This window comes from Oncorhynchus masou, chromosome 29, assembly GCF_036934945.1.
Source record: "Oncorhynchus masou masou isolate Uvic2021 chromosome 29, UVic_Omas_1.1, whole genome shotgun sequence".
NCBI classification, from domain to species: Eukaryota; Metazoa; Chordata; class Actinopteri; order Salmoniformes; family Salmonidae; genus Oncorhynchus; species Oncorhynchus masou.
This window is the reverse complement of record NC_088240.1, coordinates 1,696,715-1,721,897: the sequence shown is the minus strand read 5'-3', so window position 1 is coordinate 1,721,897 and position 25,183 is coordinate 1,696,715. Positions and strand designations below refer to the sequence as shown.

The 25,183-nt window shown below is 45.4% G+C and overlaps 1 protein-coding gene across 1 annotated transcript in view; it reads right to left on the bottom strand.

Annotated features, from left to right (window-relative positions):
* LOC135518894 (hyccin 2-like) overlaps nucleotides 1–25,183 on the bottom strand; it is a 326,139-nt gene that overhangs the window by 30,018 nt on the left and 270,938 nt on the right. Inside the window, 2 exon segments of the mRNA XM_064943845.1 lie at nucleotides 11,900–12,016; nucleotides 21,345–21,440. Of these exon segments, the coding sequence (XP_064799917.1) occupies nucleotides 11,900–12,016; nucleotides 21,345–21,440 (213 nt within the window).

Genomic DNA, 25,183 nt, shown 5'->3' with positions numbered 1-25,183 from the left:
AGTACTGAGTAAAGGGACTGAATAACCCTACTATAATGATATATATAGTAGGGTTAGGGTTAATGATAGATGTAGTAGGGTTAATGATAGATGTAGTAGGGTTAATGATAGATGTAGTAGGGTTAATGATAGATATAGTAGGGTTAATGATAGATGTAGTAGGGTTAATGATAGATGTAGTAGGGTTAATGATAGATGTAGTAGGGTTAATGATAGATGTAGTAGGGTTAATGATAGATGTAGTAGGGTTAATGATAGATGTAGTAGGGTTAATGATAGATGTAGTAGGGTTAATGATAGATGTAGTAGGGTTAATGATAGATGGAGTAGGGTTAGGGTTAATGATAGATATAGTAGGGTTAATGATAGATACAGTAGGGTTAATGATAGATATAGTAGGGTTAATGACAGATGTAGAAGGGTTAGGGTTAATGATAGATGTAGTAGGGTTAATGACAGATGTAGAAGGGTTAGGGTTAATGATAGATGTAGTAGGGTTAATGATAGACATAGTAGGGTTAATGATAGATGTAGTAGGGTTAATGATAGATGTAGTAGGGTTAATGATAGATGTAGTAGGGTTAATGATAGATGTAGTAGGGTTAATGATAGATGTAGTAGGGTTAATGATAGATGTAGTAGGGTTAATGATAGATGTAGTAGGGTTAATGATAGATGGAGTAGGGTTAATGATAGATGTAGTAGGGTTAATGATAGATGTAGTAGGGTTAATGATAGATGTAGTAGGGTTAATGATAGATGTAGTAGGGTTAATGATAGATGTAGTAGGGTTAATGATAGATGTAGTATGGTTAATGATAGATGTAGTAGGGTTAATGATAGATGTAGTAGGGTTAATGATAGATGTAGTAGGGTTAATGATAGATGTAGTAGGGTTAATGATATGTAGTAGGATGTTAGGGTTAATGATAGATGTAGTAGGGTTAATGATAGATGTAGTAGGGTTAATGATAGATGTAGTAGGGTTAATGATAGATGTAGTAGGGTTAATGATAGATGTCGTAGGGTTAATGATAGATGTAGTAGGGTTAATGATAGATGTAGTAGGGTTAATGATAGATGTAGTAGGGTTAATGATAGATGTAGTAGGGTTAATGATAGATGTAGTAGGGTTAATGATAGATATAGTAGGGTTAATGATAGATATAGTAGGGTTAATGATAGATATAGTAGGGTTAATGATAGATATAGTAGGGTTAATGATAGATGTAGTAGCGTTAATGATAGATGTAGTAGGGTTAGGGTTAATGATAGATGTAGTAGGGTTAGGGTTAATGATAGATGTAGTAGGGTTAGGGTTAATGATAGATGTAGTAGGGTTAATGATAGATGTAGTAGGGTTAATGATAGATATAGTAGGGTTAATGATAGATGTAGAAGGGTTAGGGTTAATGATAGATGTAGTAGGGTTAATGATAGATGTAGTAGGGTTAATGATAGATGTAGTAGGGTTAATGATAGATGTGGTAGGGTTAGGGTTAATGATAGATGTAGTAGGGTTAATGATAGATGTAGTAGGGTTAATGATAGATGTAGTAGGGTTAATGATAGATGTGGTAGGGTTAGGGTTAATGATAGATGTAGTAGGGTTAATGATAGATGTAGTAGGGTTAATGATAGATATAGTAGTGTTAATGATAGATGTGGTAGGGTTAGGGTTAATGATAGATGTAGAAGGGTTAATGATAGATGTAGTAGGGTTAATGATAGATGTAGTAGGGTTAATGATAGATGTAGTAGGGTTAATGATAGATGTAGTAGGGTTAATGATATATGTAGTAGGGTTAGGGTTAATGATAGATGTAGTAGGGTTAATGATAGATGTAGTAGGGTTAGGGTTAATGATAGATGTGGTAGGGTTAATGATAGATGTAGTAGGGTTAATGATATATGTAGTAGGGTTAATGATAGATGTAGTAGGGTTAGGGTTAATGATAGATGTAGTAGGGTTAATGATAGATGTAGTAGGGTTAGGGTTAATGATAGATGTGGTAGGGTTAATGATAGATGTAGTAGGGTTAATGATATATGTAGTAGGGTTAATGATAGATGTAGTAGGGTTAGGGTTAATGATAGATGTAGTAGGGTTAGGGTTAATGATAGATGTGGTAGGGTTAATGATAGATATAGTAGGGTTAATGATAGATATAGTAGGGTTAATGATAGATATAGTAGGGTTAGGGTTAATGATAGATGTAGTAGGGTTAATGATAGATGTAATAGTGTTAATGATAGATGTAGTAGGGTTAGGGTTAATGATAGATGTAGTAGGGTTAGGGTTAATGATAGATGTAGTAGGGTTAATGATAGATATAGTAGGGTTAATGATAGATATAGTAGGGTTAATGATAGATGTGGTAGGGTTAGGGTTAATGATAGATGTAGTAGGGTTAATGATAGATGTAGTAGGGTTAATGATAGATATAGTAGGGTTAATGATAGATGTAGTAGGGTTAATGATAGATGTAGTAGGGTTAATGATAGATGTAGAAGGGTTAATGATAGATGTAGTAGGGTTAATGATAGATATAGTAGGGTTAATGATAGATATAGTAGGGTTAATGATAGATGTAGTAGGGTTAATGATAGATGTAGTAGGGTTAATGATAGATATAGTAGGGTTAATGATAGATGTAGAAGGGTTAGGGTTAATGATAGATGTAGTAGGGTTAATGATAGATGTAGTAGGGTTAATGATAGATATAGTAGGGTTAATGATAGATGTAGTAGGGTTAATGATAGATATAGTAGGTTTAATGATAGATATAGTAGGGTTAATGATAGATGTAGAAGGGTTAATGATAGATGTAGTAGGGTTAATGATAGATGGAGTAGGGTTAATGATAGATGTAGTAGGGTTAATGATAGATGTAGTAGGGTTAATGATAGATGTAGTAGGGTTAGTGTTAATGATAGATGTAGTAGGGTTAGTGTTAATGATAGATGTAGTAGGGTTAGGGTTAATGATAGATGTAGTAGGGTTAGGGTTAATGATAGATGTAGTAGGGTTAGGGTTAATGATAGATGTAGTAGGGTTAGGGTTAATGATAGATGTAGTAGGGTTAGTGTTAATGATAGATGTAGTAGGGTTAGGGTTAATGATAGATGTAGTAGGGTTAATGATAGATGTAGTAGGGTTAATGATATATGTAGTAGGGTTAATGATAGATGTCGTAGGGTTAATGATAGATGTAGTAGGGTTAATGATAGATGTAGTAGGGTTAATGATAGATATAGAAGGGTTAGGGTTAATGATAGATGTAGTAGGGTTAGGGTTAATGATAGATGTAGTAGGGTTAGGGTTAATGATAGATGTAGTAGGGTTAGGGTTAATGATAGATGTAGTAGGGTTAGTGTTAATGATAGATGTAGTAGGGTTAGGGTTAATGATAGATGTAGTAGGGTTAATGATAGATGTAGTAGGGTTAATGATATATGTAGTAGGGTTAATGATAGATGTCGTAGGGTTAATGATAGATGTAGTAGGGTTAATGATAGATGTAGTAGGGTTAATGATAGATATAGAAGGGTTAGGGTTAATGATAGATTACATTTACATTTAAGTCATTTAGCAGACGCTCTTATCCAGAGCGACTTACAAATTGGTGAATTCACCTTCTGACATTCAGAAGGTGAAGTAGGGTTAATGATAGATGTAGTAGGGTTAATGATAGATGTAGTAGGGTTAGGGTTAATGATAGATGTAGTAGGGTTAGGGTTAATGATAGATGTAGTAGGGTTAATGATAGATGTAGTAGGGTTAATGATAGATGTAGTAGGGTTAATGATAGATGTAGTAGGGTTAATGATAGATGTAGTAGGGTTAATGATAGATGTAGTAGGGTTAATGATAGATGTAGTAGGGTTAATGATAGATGTAGTAGGGTTAATGATAGATGTCGTAGGGTTAATGATAGATTTTGTAGGGTTAATGATAGATGTCGTAGGGTTAATGATAGATGTCGTAGGGTTAATGATAGATGTCGTAGGGTTAATGATAGATGTCGTAGGGTTAATGATAGATGTCGTAGGGTTAATGATAGATGTCGTATGGTTAATGATAGATGAAGTAGGGTTAATGATAGATGTCGTAGGGTTAATGATAGATGTCTTAGGGTTAACGATAGATGTAGTAGGGTTAACGATAGATGTCGTAGGGTTCACGATAGATGTCGTAGGGTTCACGATAGATGTCGTAGGGTTCACGATAGATGTCGTAGGGTTAACGATAGATGTCGTAGGGTTAACGATAGATGTCGTAGGGTTAGGGTTAATGATAGATGTCGTAGGGTTAGGGTTAATTATAGATGTAGTAGGGTTAATGATAGATGTCGTAGGGTTAATGATAGATTTTGTAGGGTTAATGATAGATGTCGTAGGGTTAATGATAGATGTCGTAGGGTTAATGATAGATGTCGTAGGGTTAATTATAGATGTCGTAGGGTTAATGATAGATGTCGTAGGGTTAATGATAGATGTCGTAGGGTTAACGATAGATGTCGTAGGGTTAACGATAGATGTCGTAGGGTTAACGATAGATGTCGTAGGGTTAGGGTTAATGATAGATGTAGTAGGGTTAATGATAGATGTAGTAGGGTTAATGATAGATGTCATAGGGTTAATGATAGATGTCATAGGGTTAATGATAGAAGTAGTAAGGTTAGGGTTAATGATTGATATAGTAGGGTTAATGATAGATGTCGCAGGGTTAATGATAGATGTAGTAGGGTTAATGATAGATGTCGTAGGGTTAATGATAGATGTAGTAGGGTTAATGATATATGTAGTAGGGTTAATGATAGATGTCATAGGGTTAATGATAGATGTCGTAGGGTTAATGATAGATGTAGTAAGGTTAGGGTTAATGATTGATATAGTAGGGTTAATGATAGATGTCGTAGGGTTAATGATAGATGTAGTAGGGTTAATGATAGATGTAGTAGGGTTAATGATAGATGTAGTAGGGTTAATGATAGATGTAGTAGGGTTAATGATAGATGTAGTAGGGTTAATGATAGATGTCGTAGGGTTAACGATAGATGTCGTAGGGTTAACGATAGATGTCGTAGGGTTAACGATAGATGTCGTAGGGTTAACGATAGATGTCGTAGGGTTAACGATAGATGTCGTAGGGTTAACGATAGATGTAGTAGGGTTAGGGTTAATGATAGATGTCGTAGGGTTAACGATAGATGCCGTAGGGTTAACGATAGATGTCGTAGGGTTCACGATAGATGTCGTAGGGTTCACGATAGATGTCGTAGGGTTAACGATAGATGTCGTAGGGTTAACGATAGATGTCGTAGGGTTAGGGTTAATGATAGATGTCGTAGGGTTAGGGTTAATGATAGATGTAGTAGGGTTAATGATTGATGTAGTAGGGTTAATGATAGATGTCGTAGGGTTAATGATAGATGTAGTAGGGTTAATGATAGATGTAGTAGGGTTAATGATAGATGTAGTAGGGTTAATGATAGATGTCGTAGGGTTAATGATAGATGTCGTAGGGTTAATGATAGATTTTGTAGGGTTAATGATAGATGTCGTAGGGTTAATGATAGATGTCGTAGGGTTAATGATAGATGTCGTAGGGTTAATTATAGATGTCGTATGGTTAATGATAGATGTCTTAGGGTTAATGATAGATGTCGTAGGGTTAATGATAGATGTCGTAGGGTTAATGATAGATGTCGTAGGGTTAATGATAGATGTCGTAGGGTTAATGATAGATGTAGTAGGGTTAACGATAGATGTCGTAGGGTTAACGATAGATGTCGTAGGGTTAACGATAGATGTCGTAGGGTTAACGATAGATGTCGTAGGGTTAACGATAGATGTCGTAGGGTTAGGGTTAATGATAAATGTAGTAGGGTTAATGATAGATGTAGTAGGGTTAATGATAGATGTCATAGGGTTAATGATAGATGTAGTAAGGTTAAGATAAGGTTAGGGTTAATGATTGATATAGTAGGGTTAATGATAGATGTCGCAGGGTTAATGATAGATGTCGTAGGGTTAACGATAGATGTCGTAGGGTTAACGATAGATGTCGTAGGGTTAACGATAGATGTAGTAGGGTTAGGGTTAATGATAGATGTCGTCGGGTTAACGATAGATGTCGTAGGGTTAACGATAGATGTCGTAGGGTTAACGATAGATGTCGTAGGGTTAATGATAGATGTCGTAGGGTTAGGGTTAATGATAGATGTCGTAGGGTTAATGATAGATGTCATAGGGTTAATGATCGATGTAGTAAGGTTAGGGTTAATGATTGATATAGTAGGGTTAATGATAGATGTCGCAGGGTTAATGATAGATGTCGTAGGGTTAACGATAGATGTCGTAGGGTTAACGATAGATGTCGTAGGGTTAACGATAGATGTCGTAGGGTTAGGGTTAATGATAAATGTAGTAGGGTTAATGATAGATGTAGTAGGGTTAATGATAGATGTCATAGGGTTAATGATAGATGTAGTAAGGTTAGGGTTAATGATTGATATAGTAGGGTTAATGATAGATGTCGCAGGGTTAATGATAGATGTCGTAGGGTTAACGATAGATGTCGTAGGGTTAACGATAGATGTAGTAGGGTTAGGGTTAATGATAGATGTCGTAGGGTTAACGATAGATGTCGTAGGGTTAACGATAGATGTCGTAGGGTTAACGATAGATGTCGTAGGGTTAATGATAGATGTCGTAGGGTTAGGGTTAATGATAGATGTCGTAGGGTTAATGATAGATGTCGTAGGGTTAATGATAGATGTAGTAGGGTTAATGATAGATGTCATAGGGTTAATGATAGATGTAGTAAGGTTAGGGTTAATGATTGATATAGTAGGGTTAATGATAGATGTCGCAGGGTTAACGATAGATGTCGTAGGGTTAACGATAGATGTCGTAGGGTTAACGATAGATGTCGTAGGGTTAATGATAGATGTAGAGGGGTAAGGTTAGGGTTAATGATTGATATAGTAGGGTTAATGATAGATGTCGTAGGGTTAACGATAGATGTAGTAGGGTTAATGATAGATGTCGTAGGGTTAATGATAGATGTCGTAGGGTTAATGATAGATGTCGTAGGGTTAATGATAGATGTCGTAGGGTTAATGATAGATGTCGTAGGGTTAATGATAGATGTCGTAGGGTTAATGATAGATGTCGTAGGGTTAATGATAGATGTCGTAGGGTATTAATGATAGATGTCGTAGGGTTAGGGTTAATGATAGATGTCGTAGGGTTAACGATAGATGTCGTAGGGTTAATGATAGATGTCGTAGGGTATTAATGATAGATGTCGTAGGGTTAACGATAGATGTCGTAGGGTTAACGATAGATGTCATAGGGTTAACGATAGATGTCGTAGGGTTAACGATAGATGTCGTAGGGTTAACGATAGATGTCGTAGGGTTAACGATAGATGTAGTAGGGTTAGGGTTAATGATAGATGTTAACGTAGGGTTAGGGTTGATAGATGTCGTAGGGTTAACGATAGATGTCGTAGGGTTAATGATAGATGTCGTAGGGTTAGGGTTAATGATAGATGTCGTAGGGTTAATGATAGATGTCGTAGGGTTAATGATAGATGTCGTAGGGTTAATGATAGATGTCGTAGGGTTAATGATAGATGTCGTAGGGTTAATGATAGATGTCGTAGGGTTAATGATAGATGTCGTAGGGTTAATGATAGATGTCGTAGGGTTAATGATAGATGTCGTAGGGTTAATGATAGATGTCGTAGGGTTAATGATAGATGTCGTAGGGTTAATGATAGATATAGTAGGGTTAATGATAGATGTAGTAGGGTTAATGATAGATATAGTAGGTTTAATGATAGATATAGTAGGGTTAATGATAGATGTAGAAGGGTTAATGATAGATGTAGTAGGGTTAATGATAGATGGAGTAGGGTTAATGATAGATGTAGTAGGGTTAATGATAGATGTAGTAGGGTTAATGATAGATGTAGTAGGGTTAGTGTTAATGATAGATGTAGTAGGGTTAGTGTTAATGATAGATGTAGTAGGGTTAGGGTTAATGATAGATGTAGTAGGGTTAGGGTTAATGATAGATGTAGTAGGGTTAGGGTTAATGATAGATGTAGTAGGGTTAGGGTTAATGATAGATGTAGTAGGGTTAGTGTTAATGATAGATGTAGTAGGGTTAGGGTTAATGATAGATGTAGTAGGGTTAATGATAGATGTAGTAGGGTTAATGATAGATGTCATAGGGTTAATGATAGATGTCATAGGGTTAATGATAGAAGTAGTAAGGTTAGGGTTAATGATTGATATAGTAGGGTTAATGATAGATGTCGCAGGGTTAATGATAGATGTAGTAGGGTTAATGATAGATGTCGTAGGGTTAATGATAGATGTAGTAGGGTTAATGATATATGTAGTAGGGTTAATGATAGATGTCATAGGGTTAATGATAGATGTCGTAGGGTTAATGATAGATGTAGTAAGGTTAGGGTTAATGATTGATATAGTAGGGTTAATGATAGATGTCGTAGGGTTAATGATAGATGTAGTAGGGTTAATGATAGATGTAGTAGGGTTAATGATAGATGTAGTAGGGTTAATGATAGATGTAGTAGGGTTAATGATAGATGTAGTAGGGTTAATGATAGATGTCGTAGGGTTAACGATAGATGTCGTAGGGTTAACGATAGATGTCGTAGGGTTAACGATAGATGTCGTAGGGTTAACGATAGATGTCGTAGGGTTAACGATAGATGTCGTAGGGTTAACGATAGATGTAGTAGGGTTAGGGTTAACGATAGATGTCGTAGGGTTAACGATAGATGCCGTAGGGTTAACGATAGATGTCGTAGGGTTCACGATAGATGTCGTAGGGTTAACGATAGATGTCGTAGGGTTAACGATAGATGTCGTAGGGTTAACGATAGATGTAGTAGGGTTAGGGTTAACGATAGATGTCGTAGGGTTAACGATAGATGCCGTAGGGTTAACGATAGATGTCGTAGGGTTAATGATAGATGTCGTAGGGTTAATGATAGATGTCGTAGGGTTAATGATAGATGTCGTAGGGTTAACGATAGATGTCGTAGGGTTAGGGTTAATGATAGATGTCGTAGGGTTAGGGTTAATGATAGATGTAGTAGGGTTAATGATTGATGTAGTAGGGTTAATGATAGATGTCGTAGGGTTAATGATAGATGTAGTAGGGTTAATGATAGATGTAGTAGGGTTAATGATAGATGTAGTAGGGTTAATGATAGATGTCGTAGGGTTAATGATAGATGTCGTAGGGTTAATGATAGATTTTGTAGGGTTAATGATAGATGTCGTAGGGTTAATGATAGATGTCGTAGGGTTAATGATAGATGTCGTAGGGTTAATTATAGATGTCGTATGGTTAATGATAGATGTCTTAGGGTTAATGATAGATGTCGTAGGGTTAATGATAGATGTTGTAGGGTTAATGATAGATGTCGTAGGGTTAATGATAGATGTAGTAGGGTTAACGATAGATGTCGTAGGGTTAACGATAGATGTCGTAGGGTTAACGATAGATGTCGTAGGGTTAACGATAGATGTCGTAGGGTTAGGGTTAATGATAAATGTAGTAGGGTTAATGATAGATGTAGTAGGGTTAATGATAGATGTCATAGGGTTAATGATAGATGTAGTAAGGTTAGGGTTAATGATTGATATAGTAGGGTTAATGATAGATGTCGCAGGGTTAATGATAGATGTCGTAGGGTTAACGATAGATGTCGTAGGGTTAACGATAGATGTCGTAGGGTTAACGATAGATGTAGTAGGGTTAGGGTTAATGATAGATGTCGTCGGGTTAACGATAGATGTCGTAGGGTTAACGATAGATGTCGTAGGGTTAACGATAGATGTCGTAGGGTTAATGATAGATGTCGTAGGGTTAGGGTTAATGATAGATGTCGTAGGGTTAATGATAGATGTCATAGGGTTAATGATAGATGTAGTAAGGTTAGGGTTAATGATTGATATAGTAGGGTTAATGATAGATGTCGCAGGGTTAATGATAGATGTCGTAGGGTTAACGATAGATGTCGTAGGGTTAACGATAGATGTCGTAGGGTTAACGATAGATGTCGTAGGGTTAGGGTTAATGATAAATGTAGTAGGGTTAATGATAGATGTAGTAGGGTTAATGATAGATGTCATAGGGTTAATGATAGATGTAGTAAGGTTAGGGTTAATGATTGATGTCGCAGGGTTAATGATAGATGTCGTAGGGTTAACGATAGATGTCGTAGGGTTAACGATAGATGTCGTAGGGTTAACGATAGATGTAGTAGGGTTAGGGTTAATGATAGATGTCGTAGGGTTAACGATAGATGTCGTAGGGTTAACGATAGATGTCGTAGGGTTAACGATAGATGTCGTAGGGTTAATGATAGATGTCGTAGGGTTAGGGTTAATGATAGATGTCGTAGGGTTAATGATAGATGTCGTAGGGTTAATGATAGATGTAGTAGGGTTAATGATAGATGTCATAGGGTTAATGATAGATGTAGTAAGGTTAGGGTTAATGATTGATATAGTAGGGTTAATGATAGATGTCGCAGGGTTAACGATAGATGTCGTAGGGTTAACGATAGATGTCGTAGGGTTAACGATAGATGTCGTAGGGTTAATGATAGATGTAGTAAGGTTAGGGTTAATGATTGATATAGTAGGGTTAATGATAGATGTCGTAGGGTTAACGATAGATGTAGTAGGGTTAATGATAGATGTCGTAGGGTTAATGATAGATGTCGTAGGGTTAATGATAGATGTCGTAGGGTTAATGATAGATGTCGTAGGGTTAATGATAGATGTCGTAGGGTTAATGATAGATGTCGTAGGGTTAATGATAGATGTCGTAGGGTTAATGATAGATGTCGTAGGGTATTAATGATAGATGTCGTAGGGTTAACGATAGATGTCGTAGGGTTAACGATAGATGTCGTAGGGTTAACGATAGATGTCGTAGGGTTAACGATAGATGTCGTAGGGTTAACGATAGATGTCGTAGGGTTAACCGATAGATGTAGTAGGGTTAACGATAGATGTCGTAGGGTTAACGATAGATGTCGTAGGGTTAGCGATAGATGTCGTTAGGGTTAACGATAGATGTCGTAGGGTTAATGATAGATGTCGTAGGGTTAACCGATAGATGTCGTAGGGTTAGGGTTAATGATAGATGTCAGTAGGGTTAATGATAGATGTCGTAGGGTTAATGATAGATGTCGTAGGGTTAATGATAGATGTCGTAGGGTTAATGATAGATGTCGTAGGGTTAATGATAGATGTCGTAGGGTTAATGATAGATGTCGTAGGGTTAATGATAGATGTCGTAGGGTTAATGATAGATGTCGTAGGGTTAATGATAGATGTCGTAGGGTTAATGATAGATGTCGTAGGGTTAATGATAGATGTCGTAGGGTTAATGATAGATGTCGTAGGGTTAATGATAGATGTCGTAGGGTTAATGATAGATGTCGTAGGGTATTAATGATAGATGTCGTAGGGTTAACGATAGATGTCGTAGGGTTAACGATAGATGTCGTAGGGTTAACGATAGATGTCGTAGGGTTAACGATAGATGTCGTAGGGTTAACGATAGATGTCGTAGGGTTAACGATAGATGTCGTAGGGTTAACGATAGATGTCGTAGGGTTAACGATAGATGTCGTAGGGTTAACGATAGATGTAGTAGGGTTAGGGTTAATGATAGATGTCGTAGGGTTAACGATAGATGTCGTAGGGTTAACGATAGATGTCGTAGGGTTAATGATAGATGTAGTAGGGTTAGGGTTAATGATAGATGTAGTAGGGTTAATGATAGATGTAGTAGGGTTAATGATAGATGTAGTAGGGTTAATGATACTTACATGGCATGGTACACGGCGGTAAGCATCTGGACCATGAACTCTGGGTCCAGGACCACACGGTTACACGGCTCTCTCCACACTTTCTGCTGCTGCTGCGGGAAACCACATACACACAACCTGGAGGGAGGAGACACAGAGTCAGGAAACCACACACAACCTGGACAGAGAGACAGAGGCAGGAAACCACACACAACCTGGACAGAGAGACAGAGGCAGGAAACCACACACAACCTGGAGAGAGACAGAGTCAGGAAACCACACACAACCTGGACAGAGAGACAGAGGCAGGAAACCACACACAACCTGGAGAGAGACAGAGTCAGGAAACCACACACAACCTGGACAGAGAGACAGAGGCAGGAAACCACACACAACCTGGACAGAGACAGAGGCAGGAAACCACATACACACAACCTGGAGAGAGACAGAGGCAGGAAACCACATACAACCTGGACAGAGAGACAGAGACAGGAAACCACACACAACCTGGACAGAGACAGAGGCAGGAAACCACATACACACAACCTAGAGAGAGACAGAGGCAGGAAACCACATACAACCTGGACAGAGAGACAGAGGCAGGAAACCACATACAACCTGGACAGAGAGACAGAGGCAGGAAACCACATACAACCTGGACAGAGACAGAGGCAGGAAACCACACACAACCTGGACAGAGAGACAGAGGCAGGAAACCACACACAACCTGGAGAGAGACAGAGGCAGGAAACCACATACACACAACCTGGAGAGAGACAGAGGCAGGAAACCACATACACACAACCTGGAGAGAGACAGAGGCAGGAAACCACATACAACCTGGACAGAGAGACAGAGGCAGGAAACCACATACAACCTGGACAGAGAGACAGAGGCAGGAAACCACATACAACCTGGACAGAGACAGAGGCAGGAAACCACACACAACCTGGACAGAGAGACAGAGGCAGGAAACCACACACAACCTGGACAGAGAGACAGAGGCAGGAAACCACACACAACCTAGAGAGAGACAGAGGCAGGAAACCACACACAACCTAGAGAGAGACAGAGGCAGGAAACCACACACAACCTGGAGAGAGACAGAGGCAGGAAACCACATACACACAACCTGGAGAGAGACAGAGGCAGGAAACCACATACACACAACCTGGAGAGAGACAGAGGCAGGAAACCACATACACACAACCTGGAGAGAGACAGAGGCAGGAAACCACATACACACAACCTGGAGAGAGACAGAGGCAGGAAACCACATACACACAACCTGGACAGAGACAGAGGCAGGAAACCACACACAACCTGGAGAGAGAGACAGAGGCAGGAAACCACCCTTTAACAACAACACCGCCGCCACCCTCCAACAACAACACCGCCGCCACCCTCCAACAACACCGCCGCCACCCTCCAACAACACCGCCGCCACCCTCCAACAACACCGCCGCCACCCTCCAACACCACCGCCGCCACCCTCCAACACCACCGCCGCCACCCTCCAACACCACCACCCTCCAACACCACCACCCTCCAACACCACCAACACCACTGCCACCCTCCAACACCACCACCGCCACCCTCCAACACCACCACCGCCACCCTCCAACACCACCACCGCCACCCTCCAACAACACCGCCACCCTCCAACACCACCACCGCCACCACCCTCCAACACCACCACCCTCCAACACCACCACCGCCACCCTCCAACACCGCCACCCTCCAACACCACCACCCTCCAAAACCACCAACACCACCGCCACCCTCCAACACCACCACCGCCACCCTCCAACACCACCACCGCCACCCTCCAACACCACCACCGCCACCCTCCAACACCACCACCGCCACCCTCCAACACCACCACCGCCACCCTCCAACAACACCACCGCCACCCTCCAACAACACCACCGCCACCCTCCAACAACACCACCGCCACCCTCCAACAACACCACCGCCACCCTCCAACAACACCACCTCCACCCTCCAACACCACCACCGCCGCTACCCTCCAACAACAACACCGCCGCCACCCTCCAACAACAACGCCGCCACCCTCCAACAACAACGCCGCCACCCTCCAACAACACCGCCGCCACCCTCCAACAACACCGCCGCCACCCTCCAACAACACCGCCACCCTCCAACAACACCGCCACCCTCCAACAACACCGCCACCCTCCAACAACACCGCCACCCTCCAACAACACCGCCACCCTCCAACAACACCGCCACCCTCCATCAACACCGCCACCCTCCATCAACACCGCCACCCTCCATCAACACCGCCACCCTCCATCAACACCGCCACCCTCCATCAACACCGCCACCGCCCTCCAACAACAACACCACCACCACCATCCAACAACACCACAATCCAACAACACCACCCTCCTCCAACAACACCACCCTCCAACAACAAAACCCTCCAACAACACCATACAACACCCTCCAACAACACCACCACCACCATCCAACAACTCTACCATCCAACAACTCCACCACCACCCTCCAACAACACCACCACCACCCTCCAACAACACCACCACCACCCTCCAACAACACCACCTCCACCCTCCAACAACACCACCGCCACCCTCCAACAACGCCACCGCCACCCTCCAACACCGCCACCGCCACCCTCCAACACCGCCACCGCCACCCTCCAACACCGCCACCGCCACCCTCCAACACCGCCACCCTCCAACACCACCACCGCCACCCTCCAACACCACCACCACCACCGCCACCCTCCAACACCACCACCACCACCGCCACCCTCCAACACCACCACCACCACCGCCACCCTCCAACACCACCGCCGCCACCCTCCAACACCACCGCCGCCACCCTCCAACACCACCGCCGCCACCCTCCAACACCACCGCCGCCACCCTCCAACACCACCGCCGCCACCCTCCAACAACACCGCCGCCACCCTCCAACAACAACGCCGCCACCCTCCAACAACAACGCCGCCACCCTCCAACAACACGCCGCCACCCTCCAACAACAACGCCGCCACCCTCCAACAACAACGCCGCCACCCTCCAACAACACCGCCGCCACCCTCCAACAACACCGCCGCCACCCTCCAACAACACCGCCGCCACCCTCCAACAACACCGCCACCCTCCAACAACACCGCCACCCTCCAACAACACCACCACCACCACATTCCAACAACTCTACCATCCAACAACTCCACCACCACCACCACCATCCAACACCACCCTCCAACAACACCACCCTCCACCACCAACACCATCACCCTCCAACAACACCACCACCACCCTCCAACACCACCCTCCACCCTCCACCACCACCACCATCCAACACCCCCTCCAACAACGCCGCCACCCTCCAACAACGCCGCCACCCTCCAACAACGCCGCCACCCTCCAACAACGCCGCCACCCTCCAACAACGCCGCCACCCTCCAACAACGCCGCCACCCTCCAACAACAACACCACCCTCCAACAACAACACCACCCTCCCAACAACACCCTACAACACATTCCAACACCACCACCACCACCCTCCAACAACAACAACACCAACACCCTCCACCACCAACACCCTCAAACAACACCACCACCCACCAACAACACCACCACCACCCTCCTCCACCAACACCCTCCACCACCATCCTCCACCACCACCCTCCAACAACAACACCACCAACGACGACAACGCCGCCACCCTCCTCCAACACCGCCGCCACCCTCCTCCAACACCGCCGCCACCCTCCTCCAACACCGCCGCCACCCTCCTCCAACACCGCCGCCACCCTCCTCCAACACCGCCGCCACCCTCCAACAACACCGCCGCCACCCTCCAACAACACCGCCGCCACCCTCCTCCAACACCGCCGCCACCCTCCAACAACACCGCCGCCACCCTCCAACAACACCGCCGCCACCCTCCAACAACACCATCGCCATCTCCACCCTCCAACAACACCATCGCCACCCTCCAACAACACCACCACCATCGCCACCCTCCAAAAAACAACACCACCACCCTGTGATGAGTGTCACATACAAGCATAACACTAAACAAAACAGAAGTCGGGGAAAGAGGCATCCTGCATGTTTTCAAGTTAAAGTCTATTACTCCTCAATTGAGTTCACGTCACATTAGGTAGCTAATGTAATGGATTAATTTGCCAGGAGAAGTCTAGATATCACTGTCTGTATTATGTCTAAAACAGTGAAGTTTCAGTACGCTTAGGTGTCTCTCTACAGCATGGTCATATCTGGGTGACGTGGACATCCCCATGCATGCACCTTATCAAAATATGACCCATCCAATATTACACCATCCCATTCTCTGGGCTCTGTCTGCAATCATAACCAGTAGTATCTACCAGGAACAATGAAACAGAATAATAGCTGTTTGGTGAATCTATGAATTATGACCACTGGAGTCTTGTCACTCAGTCTTCTGTAGGAGGAGGCTGAAGAAATTCGGCTTGTCACCAAAAGCACTCACAAACTTCTACAGATGCACAATCGAGAGCATCCTGGCGGGCTGTATCACCGCCTGGTACGGCAACTGCTCCGCCCTCAACCGTAAGGCTCTCCAGAGGGTAGTGAGGTCTGCACAACGCATCATCGGGGGCAAACTACCTGCCCTCCAGGACACCTACACCACCCGATGTTACAGGAAGGCCATAAAGATCATCAAGGACATCTACCACCCGAGCCACTGCCTGTTCACCCCACTATCATCCAGAAGGCGAGGTCAGTACAGGTGCATCAAAGCTGGGACCGAGAGACTGAAAAACAGCTTCTATCTCAAGGCCATCAGACTGTTAAACAGCCACCACTAACATTGAGTGGCTGCTGCCTACACACTGACACTGACTCAACTCCAGCCACTTTAATAATGGGAATTGATGGGAAATGATGTAAATATATCACTAGCCACTTTAAACAATGCTACCTTATTTAATGTTACTTACCCTACATTATTCATCTCATATGCATACGTATATACTGTACTCTATATCATCGACTGCATCCTTATGTAATACATGAATCACTAGCCACTTTAACTATGCCACTTTGTTTACATACTCATCTCACATGTATATACTGTACTCGATACCATCTACTGTATCTTGCCTATGCTGCTCTGTACCATCACTCATTCATATATCTTTATGTACATATTCTTTATCCCCTTACACTGTGTATAAGACAGTAGATTAGGAATTGTTAGTTAGATTACTTGTTGGTTATTACTGCATTGTCGGAACTAGAAGCACAAGCATTTCGCTACACTCGCATTAACATCTGCTAACCATGTGTATGTGACAAATAAAATTTGATTTGATTTGAATATGAGTGTACAATAATTTGACATTATATGAATTAGGTCATGAACATGTGGCTTTTGAAATGAACAAGGGAGGGGTTAAACAGTCTGGCATAAGCTTATTCCCACACTTCACAATAACTCTGTAGCAGTGGTCTTAGGTAGTCTCCGTTATTCCCTACATCAGGACACTGCTGCCCAGTTGAAGAGCTGGTGATCTCTATGCAGCACCATGCAACTTCAGAAAAACACCCCTCAGCCTCAGAAGACACCCATTATACCCAGAAGCATACCCATTATACCCTGATGCATACCCATTATACCCTGATGCATACCCATTATACCCTGATGCATACCCATTATACCCTGATGCATACCCATTATACCCTGACGCATACCCATTATACCCTGACGCATACCCATTATACCCAGACGCATACCCATTATACCCTGATGCATACCCATTATACCCAGATGCATACCCATTATACCCAGATGCATACCCATTATACCCAGATGCATACCCATTATACCCTGATGCATACCCATTATACCCTGATGCATACCCATTATACCCTGACGCATACCCATTATACCCAGACGCATACCCATTATACCCTGACGCATACCCATTATACCCTGACACATACCCATTATACCCTGACGCATACCCATTATACCCTGACGCATACCCATTATACCCAGACGCATACCCATTATACCCTGACGCATACCCATTATACCCTGATGCTTACGCATATACCCATTATACCCTGACGCATACCCATTATACCCTGACGCATACCCATTATACCCTGACGCATACCCATTATACCCTGACGCATACCCCATTATGACGCATACCCATTATACCCTGCATACCCATTATACGCATACCCATTATACCCTGAAGCATACCCATTATACCCTGATGCATACCCATTATACCCAGACGCATACCCATTATACCCTGACGCATACCCATTATACCCTGACGCATACCCATTATACCCTGACGCATACCCATTATACCCAGACGCATACCCATTATACCCAGACGCATACCCATTATACCCATACCCATTATACCCTGACATACCCATTATACCCTGACGCATACCCATTATACCCGACGATACCCATTATATACCCATTATACCCTGACGCATACCCATTATACCCTGACGACCCGCATACCCATTATACCCTGACGCATACCCATTATACCCTGACGCATACCCATTATACCCTGACGCATACCCATTATACCCAGACGCATACCCATTATACCCAGACGCATACCCATTATACCCTGACGCATACCCATTATACCCTGACGCATACCCATTATACCCTGACGCATACCCATTATACCCTGACGCATACCCATTATACCCTGACACATACCCATTTCCCCGCATACCCATTATACCCTGACGCATACCCATTATACCCTGACGCATACCCATTATACCCAGACGCATACCCATTATACCCTGACGCATACCCCCTGACGCATACCCATTATACCCTGACGCATACCCATTATACCCTGACGCATACCCATTATACCCTGACGCATACCCATTATACCCTGACGCATACCCATTATACCCCGATGCATACCCATTATACCCTGACGCATACCCATTATACCCTGATGCATACCCATTATACCCAGCATTATACCATTACCCTGATACCCATTATATCCTATACCCGCATACCCATTATACCCCATACCCATTATGCCCTGATGCATACCCACGCATACCCATTATACCCCGATGCATACCCATTATACCCTGATACATACCCATTTAACTCTAATGTAGGACTATTTGCCTACTAGCAAAATAAAATGCATGCTGCTTGCAACTCACCATTCCAACATAATTAAACATTTAATTCATCCTTCATTCAGTAGTCAGTCTATATCTCATCCATTTAGTCATTTGTCTGAGTTGCAATAGGAACTAAACCAAAGACAATATAACAGTCTTATCCATTTGTTTATTGAAATCCATGTATGTTTTATCACTTTAGTCATTAAAATGTTTAACTTCCAAATAAAAAAATATAGGCATTGCAATTTAGCCTATCATTTTGGTACTGGTGTCTTGCGGAATGATTTAAAAACTCTGTTTTATAACTGTTTATTATAGGCCTCCCCATAAAAAGAGACCCTCGCTCGCAGGCCTCTAAATTAATTCGACTAGTTCAAGCAGCATGTACAGTGGCTGATAGGGAAAACGGATCTGGCAATAACAACAGGCTATAGATAGTCAACTGCGCAAGTCACATAACAACAAATTCCTATTTCCAATGACGGCCTACGAAAAGGCCTCATACGGGGATGGGTGAAAGAAATGAAATCGGACAAAACACATCGACAAGAGAGACAACAACTCTACATAAAGAGAAACCTAAGACAACAACACAGCATGGTAGCAACACTACATGGCAGCAGCACAACATGGTACAAACATTATCGGGCACAGACAACAGCACAAAGGGCAAGAAGGTGGAGACAACAATACATCACACAAAGCAGACACAACTGTCAGTAAGAGTGTCCATGATTGAGTCTTTCAATGAAGAGATGGAGATAAAATTGTCCAGTTTGAGTGTTTGTTGCAGCTCGTTCCAGTCGCTTGCTGCAGTGAACTGAAAAGGGTACGACCCAGGGATGTGTTTACCTTGGGGACCTTTAACAGAATGTGACTGGCAGAACGGGTGTTGTATGTGGAGGACGAGGGCTGCAGTAGATATCTCAGATGTGGGGGAGAGAGGCCTAAGAGGGTTTTATAAAAAAGCATCAACCAGTGGGTCTTGCGACAGGTACACAGAGATGACCAGTTTACAGAGGAGTATAGAGTGCAGTGGTAGTAAATCTGATGGCTGAATGCTAAAGAACATCTCGCCGCTCGAGAGCACTCTTACCTGCCGATCTATAAATTATATCTCCGTAATCTAGCATGGGTAGGATGGTCATCTGAATCAGTGTTAGTTTGGCAGCTGGGTGAAAGAGGAGCGATTACGATAGAGGAAACCAAGTCTTGATGTAACTTTAGCCTGCAGCTTTGACATGTGCTGAGAGAAGGACAGTGTACGGTCTAGCCATACTCCCAAGTACTTGTTCAAGCCCACGAGAATGGAATGTTCTACCGTATCAACAGCTTGGGCCAAGTCAATACAAAAAGCAGCACAACATTGATTAGAATCAAGGGCAATGATGACATCATTGAGGACCTTTAAGGTTGTAGTGACACATCCATAACCTGAGCGGAAACCAGATTGCATACCATAGAGAATAATATAGACATCAAGAAAGCCAGTCGGTTGAATATTGACAAGTTTTCCAACACTTTTGATAAATAGGGCAAAATAGAAATTGGCCTATAATAGTTAGGATCAGCTTGCTCTCCCCCTTTAAATAAAGGATGAACTGTGGCTGCCTTCCAAGCAATGGGAACCTCGCCAGAAAGGAGAGACGGGTTAAAAAGGTTGGAGATCGACTCAGTGACTATAGGGGCAGTAACCTTAAAGAAGAAAGCGGGTCAAGTTTAAGGAGCTCCTTTAGCACCTTGGACTCAGTGACCGCCTACAGGGAGAAACTTTGAAACGGGTCAGAGGAAAAAGAGGAATGAGCATCAGGGCTAGTCGCATTAGAAGGGGTGAGAGATGAGGAAATGTTGGACGGTTAAGAAGGCATGACTGAGTCAAATACGACAGAGCGACAGAGCCAGAGCAAGAGAGAGAGCGACAGACAGCGACAGAGCCAGAGCAAGAGAGAGAGCGACAGACAGCGAGAGACAGCGACAGAGCCAGAGCAAGAGAGAGAGCGACAGACAGCGAGAGACAGCGACAGAGCCAGAGCAAGAGAGAGAGCGACAGACAGCGACAGAGAGACAGAGCAAGAGAGACAGAGCAAGAGAGACAGAGCAAGAGACAGACAGAGCAGAGCAAGAGAGACAGAGCAAGCAAGAGAGACAGAGCAAGAGAGCGACAGCGACAGAGCCAGAGAGAGACAGAGCGACAGAGTGCGAGAGAGCCAGAGCAAGAGAGCGACAGAGAGAGCGACAGAGAGATCGAGAGACAGAGCGACAGAGAGCGAGTCCTCACCGTGAGCTCATCCTGCAGACAGACTGGTAGGAGGAGAGAGGCATGTAGACCACAGCAGAGTTGTAGCACAACATGAGGAAACACAGCACTTCAAACCTGAAACAAAAACACAGGAACACTGTCAGGCATCTGCCACCCGTCGCCCACCGTCACCCCTCCACCGTAGACCCCCCGTCCTCCACCGTAGACCCGCCCCCACCACACTAGGCGGAGAGGAGCCAGAGAGAGAGAGGCCAGAGAGAGAGAGGCCAGAGAGAGAGAGACCAGAGAGAGAGAGAGAGAGACCAGAGAGAGAGTGAGACCAGAGAGAGAGAGAGTGAGACCAGAGAGAGAGTGAGACCAGAGAGAGAGTGAGACGAGAGTGAGACCAGAGAGAAAGAGAGGCCAGAGAGAAAAGAGGCCAGAGAGAGAGAGACCCAGAGAGAGAAGGAGGCCCAGAGAGAGAAAGAGACCCAGAGAGAGAGACCCAGAGAGAGAGACCCAGAGAGAGCCCAGAGAGAGAGACCAGAGAGAGAGACCAGAGAGAGAGACCAGAGCGAGCGAGAGGCCAGAGAGAGGCCGGAGAGAGAGGAGGAGAGAGAGAGGGGAGAGAGAGAGAGAGAGGCCAGAGAGAGGACAGAGAGAGACCAGAGAGAGCCCAGAGAGAGAGGCCAGAGAGAGAGGCCCAGAGAGGGAGAGAGCCCAGAGAGAGAGAGAGCCCAGAGAGAGAGCCAGAGAGAGAGCCCAGAGAGCCCAGAGAGAGGCCAGAGAGAGGCCAGAGAGAGAGCCCAGAGAGGCCAGAGAGGCCAGAGAGAGGACCAGAGAGAGAGAGACCCAGAGAGAGAGAGAGGCCAGAGAGAGAGGCCAGAGAGAGAGAGGCCAGAGAGAGAGGCCAGAGAGAGCCAAGAGAGAGAGCCAGAGAGCCCAGAGAGAGAGCCCAGAGAGAGAGCCCAGAGAGAGGCCAGAGAGAGAGACCCAGAGAGAGAGAGAGAGGCCAGAGAGAGAGGCCAGAAAGAGAGAGGCCAGAGAGAGAGACAGAGAGAGGCCAGAGAGAGGCCAGAGACAAGAGGCCAGAGAGAGACCAGAGAGAGAGAGAGGCCAGAGAGAGAGAGGCCAGAGAGAGACCAGAGAGAGGCCAGAGAGGAGAGAGCCAGAGAGAGCCAGAGAGAGAGAGGCCAGAGAGAGAGAGGGACCAGAGAGAGGCCAGAGAGAGAGAGAGGACCAGAGAATAGAGAGAGGGGACAGAGAGAGGCCAGAGAGAGAGAGAGAGCCAGAGAGAGAGAGGCCAGAGAGAGAGAGAGGCCAGAGAGAGAGAGAGAGAGACCAGAGAGAGAGAGAGAGAGACCAGAGAGAGAGACCAGAGACCAGAGAGAGAGAGAGAGCCCAGAGAGAGAGACCAGAGAGCGACAGAGAGGCCAGAGAGAGAGGCCAGAGAGAGAGACCCAGAGAGAGGCCAGAGAGAGAGAGAGGCCAGAGAGAGAGAGAGGCCAGAGAGAGAGAGAGGCCAGAGAGAGAGGCCAGAGAGAGAGAGAGGCCAGAGAGAGAAACCAGAGGCCAGAGAGAGAGTCAGAGAGGCCAGAGAGAGAGAGGCCAGAGAGAGAGAGGCCAGAGAGAGAGAGGCCAGAGAGAGAGGCCAGAGAGAGAGGGCCAGAGAGAGGCCAGAGAGAGAGAGGAGAGAGAGACCAGAGAGAGGGAGAGAGAGAGAGAGGGAGAGGCCAGAGAGAGAGGCCAGAGAGAGACCAGAGAGAAAGGCCAGAGAGAGACCAGAGAGAAAGGCCAGAGAGAGACAAGAGAGACCAGAGAGAGACCAGAGAGAGAGAGAGAGACCAGAGAGAGAGGGGCCAGAGAGAGAGAGGGGCCAGAGAGAGACAGAGAGAGACCAGAGAGAGAGAGAGACCAGAGAGAGGGGCCAGAGAGAGACCAGAGAGAGAGAGAGGCCAGAGAGAGGAGGCCAGAGAGAGAGACAAGAGAGACCAGAGAGAGAGAGGCCAGAGAGAGGCCAGAGAGAGGCAGAGAGAGGCCAGAGCCAGAGAGAGCCCAGAGAGAGGCCAGAGAGAACCGAGAGAGAGAGAGAGAGAGAGGCCAGAGAGAGAGAGGACAGAGAGAGAGAGGGGCGAGAGAGAGAGGGGCGAGAGAGAGAGGCCAGAGAGAGAGAGAGGCCAGAGAGAGGCCAGAGAGAGAGAGAGAGAGAGACCAGAGAGAGAGAGAGAGAGAGAGAGAGAGGCCAGAGAGAGAGAGGGAGACCAGAGAGAGACAAGAGAGGCCAGAGAGAGAGACCAGAGAGAGAGAGGCCAGAGAGAGAGAGAGACCAGAGAGAGAGAGCCAGAGAGAGAGGGAGAGAGACCAGGAGAGAGAGAGAGGCCAGAGAGGGAGAGGAGACCAGAGAGAGGCCAGAGAGAGACCAGAGAGAGAGGCCAGAGAGAGAGAGAGGCCAGAGAGAAAGGACAGAGAGAGACAAGAGAGAGCCAGAGAGAGACCAGAGAGAGGGGCCAGAGGGGGAGAGGCCAGAGAGAGAGAGAGAGAGCCCAGAGAGAGAGAGAGAGCCCAGAGAGAGAGGCCAGAGAGAGCCCAGAGAGAGAGGCCAGAGAGAGGCCAGAGAGAGGCCAGAGCCAGAGAGAGAGCCAGAGAGAGGAGCCCAGAGAGGCCAGAGGCCAGAGAGAGACCAGAGAGAGGCCAGAGAGAGAGAGGCCAGAGAGAGAGAGAGGCCAGAGAGAGAGAGAGGCCAGAGAGAGAGAGAGGCCAGAGAGAGAGAGAGGCCAGAGAGAGAGAGAGGCCAGAGAGAGAGAGAGGCCAGAGAGAGAGGCCAGAGAGAGGCCAGAGAGAGGCCAGAGAGAGAGCCCAGAGAGAGAGAGAGAGAGGCCAGAGAGAGAGAGAGAGGCCAGAGAGAGAGAGGAGAGAGAGAGCCCAGAGAGAGGCCAGAGAGACCCGAGAGAGAGAGAGAGGCCAGAGAGAGAGAGAGGCCAGAGAGAGAGAGAGCCAAAGAGAGAGGCCAGAGAGGCCAGAGAGAGAGAGGCCAGAGAGAGAGGGCCAGAGAGAGAGAGAGAGGCCAGAGAGAGACCAGAGAGAGACCAGAGAGAGAGAGAGGCCAGAGAGAGAGGCCAGAGAGAGAGAGAGAGGGCCAGAGAGAGACCCCAGAGAGACCAGAGAGAGAGAGAGAGCCCAGAGAGAGAGGGCCAGAGAGAGAGAGCCAGAGAGAGGCCAGAGAGAGAGCCAGAGAGAGAGAGAGAGAGAGAGAGAGGCCCAGAGAGAGAGAGGCCAGAGAGAGAGCCCAGAGAGAGAGAGAGAGAGAGAGCCCAGAGAGAGAGAGGCCAGAGAGAGAGAGCCCAGAGAGAGAGAGAGAGGCCAGAGAGAGACCAGAGAGAGAGAGAGCCCAGAGAGAGAGAGCCAGAGAGAGAGAGGCCAGAGAGAGAGAGAGAGGCCAGAGAGAGGCCAGAGAGAGAGAGAGAGAGAGAGACCAGAGAGAGAGGCCAGAGAGAGAGAGGAGACAGAGAGAGGCCAGAGAGACCAGAGAGAGAGGCCAGAGAGAGGCAGAGAGAGACCAGAGAGAGAGAGACCAGAGAGAGAGAGAGACCAGAGAGAGAGAGAGCCAGAGAGAGAGAGACCAGAGAGAGAGGCCAGAGAGGGAGAGAGACCAGAGAGAGAGGCCAGAGAGAGAGAGAGAGAGCCAGAGAGAGAGAGAGCCAGAGAGAGAGAGAGGCCCAGAGAGAGAGAGCCAGAGAGAGAGAGGCCAGAGAGAGAGAGAGGCCAGAGAGAGAGAGGCCAGAGAGAGGCCAGAGAGAAAGGACAGAGAGAGAGAGAGAGACCCAAGAGAGAGAGAGGCCAGAGAGAGAGGCCAGAGAGAGGCCCAGAGAGAGAGAGGC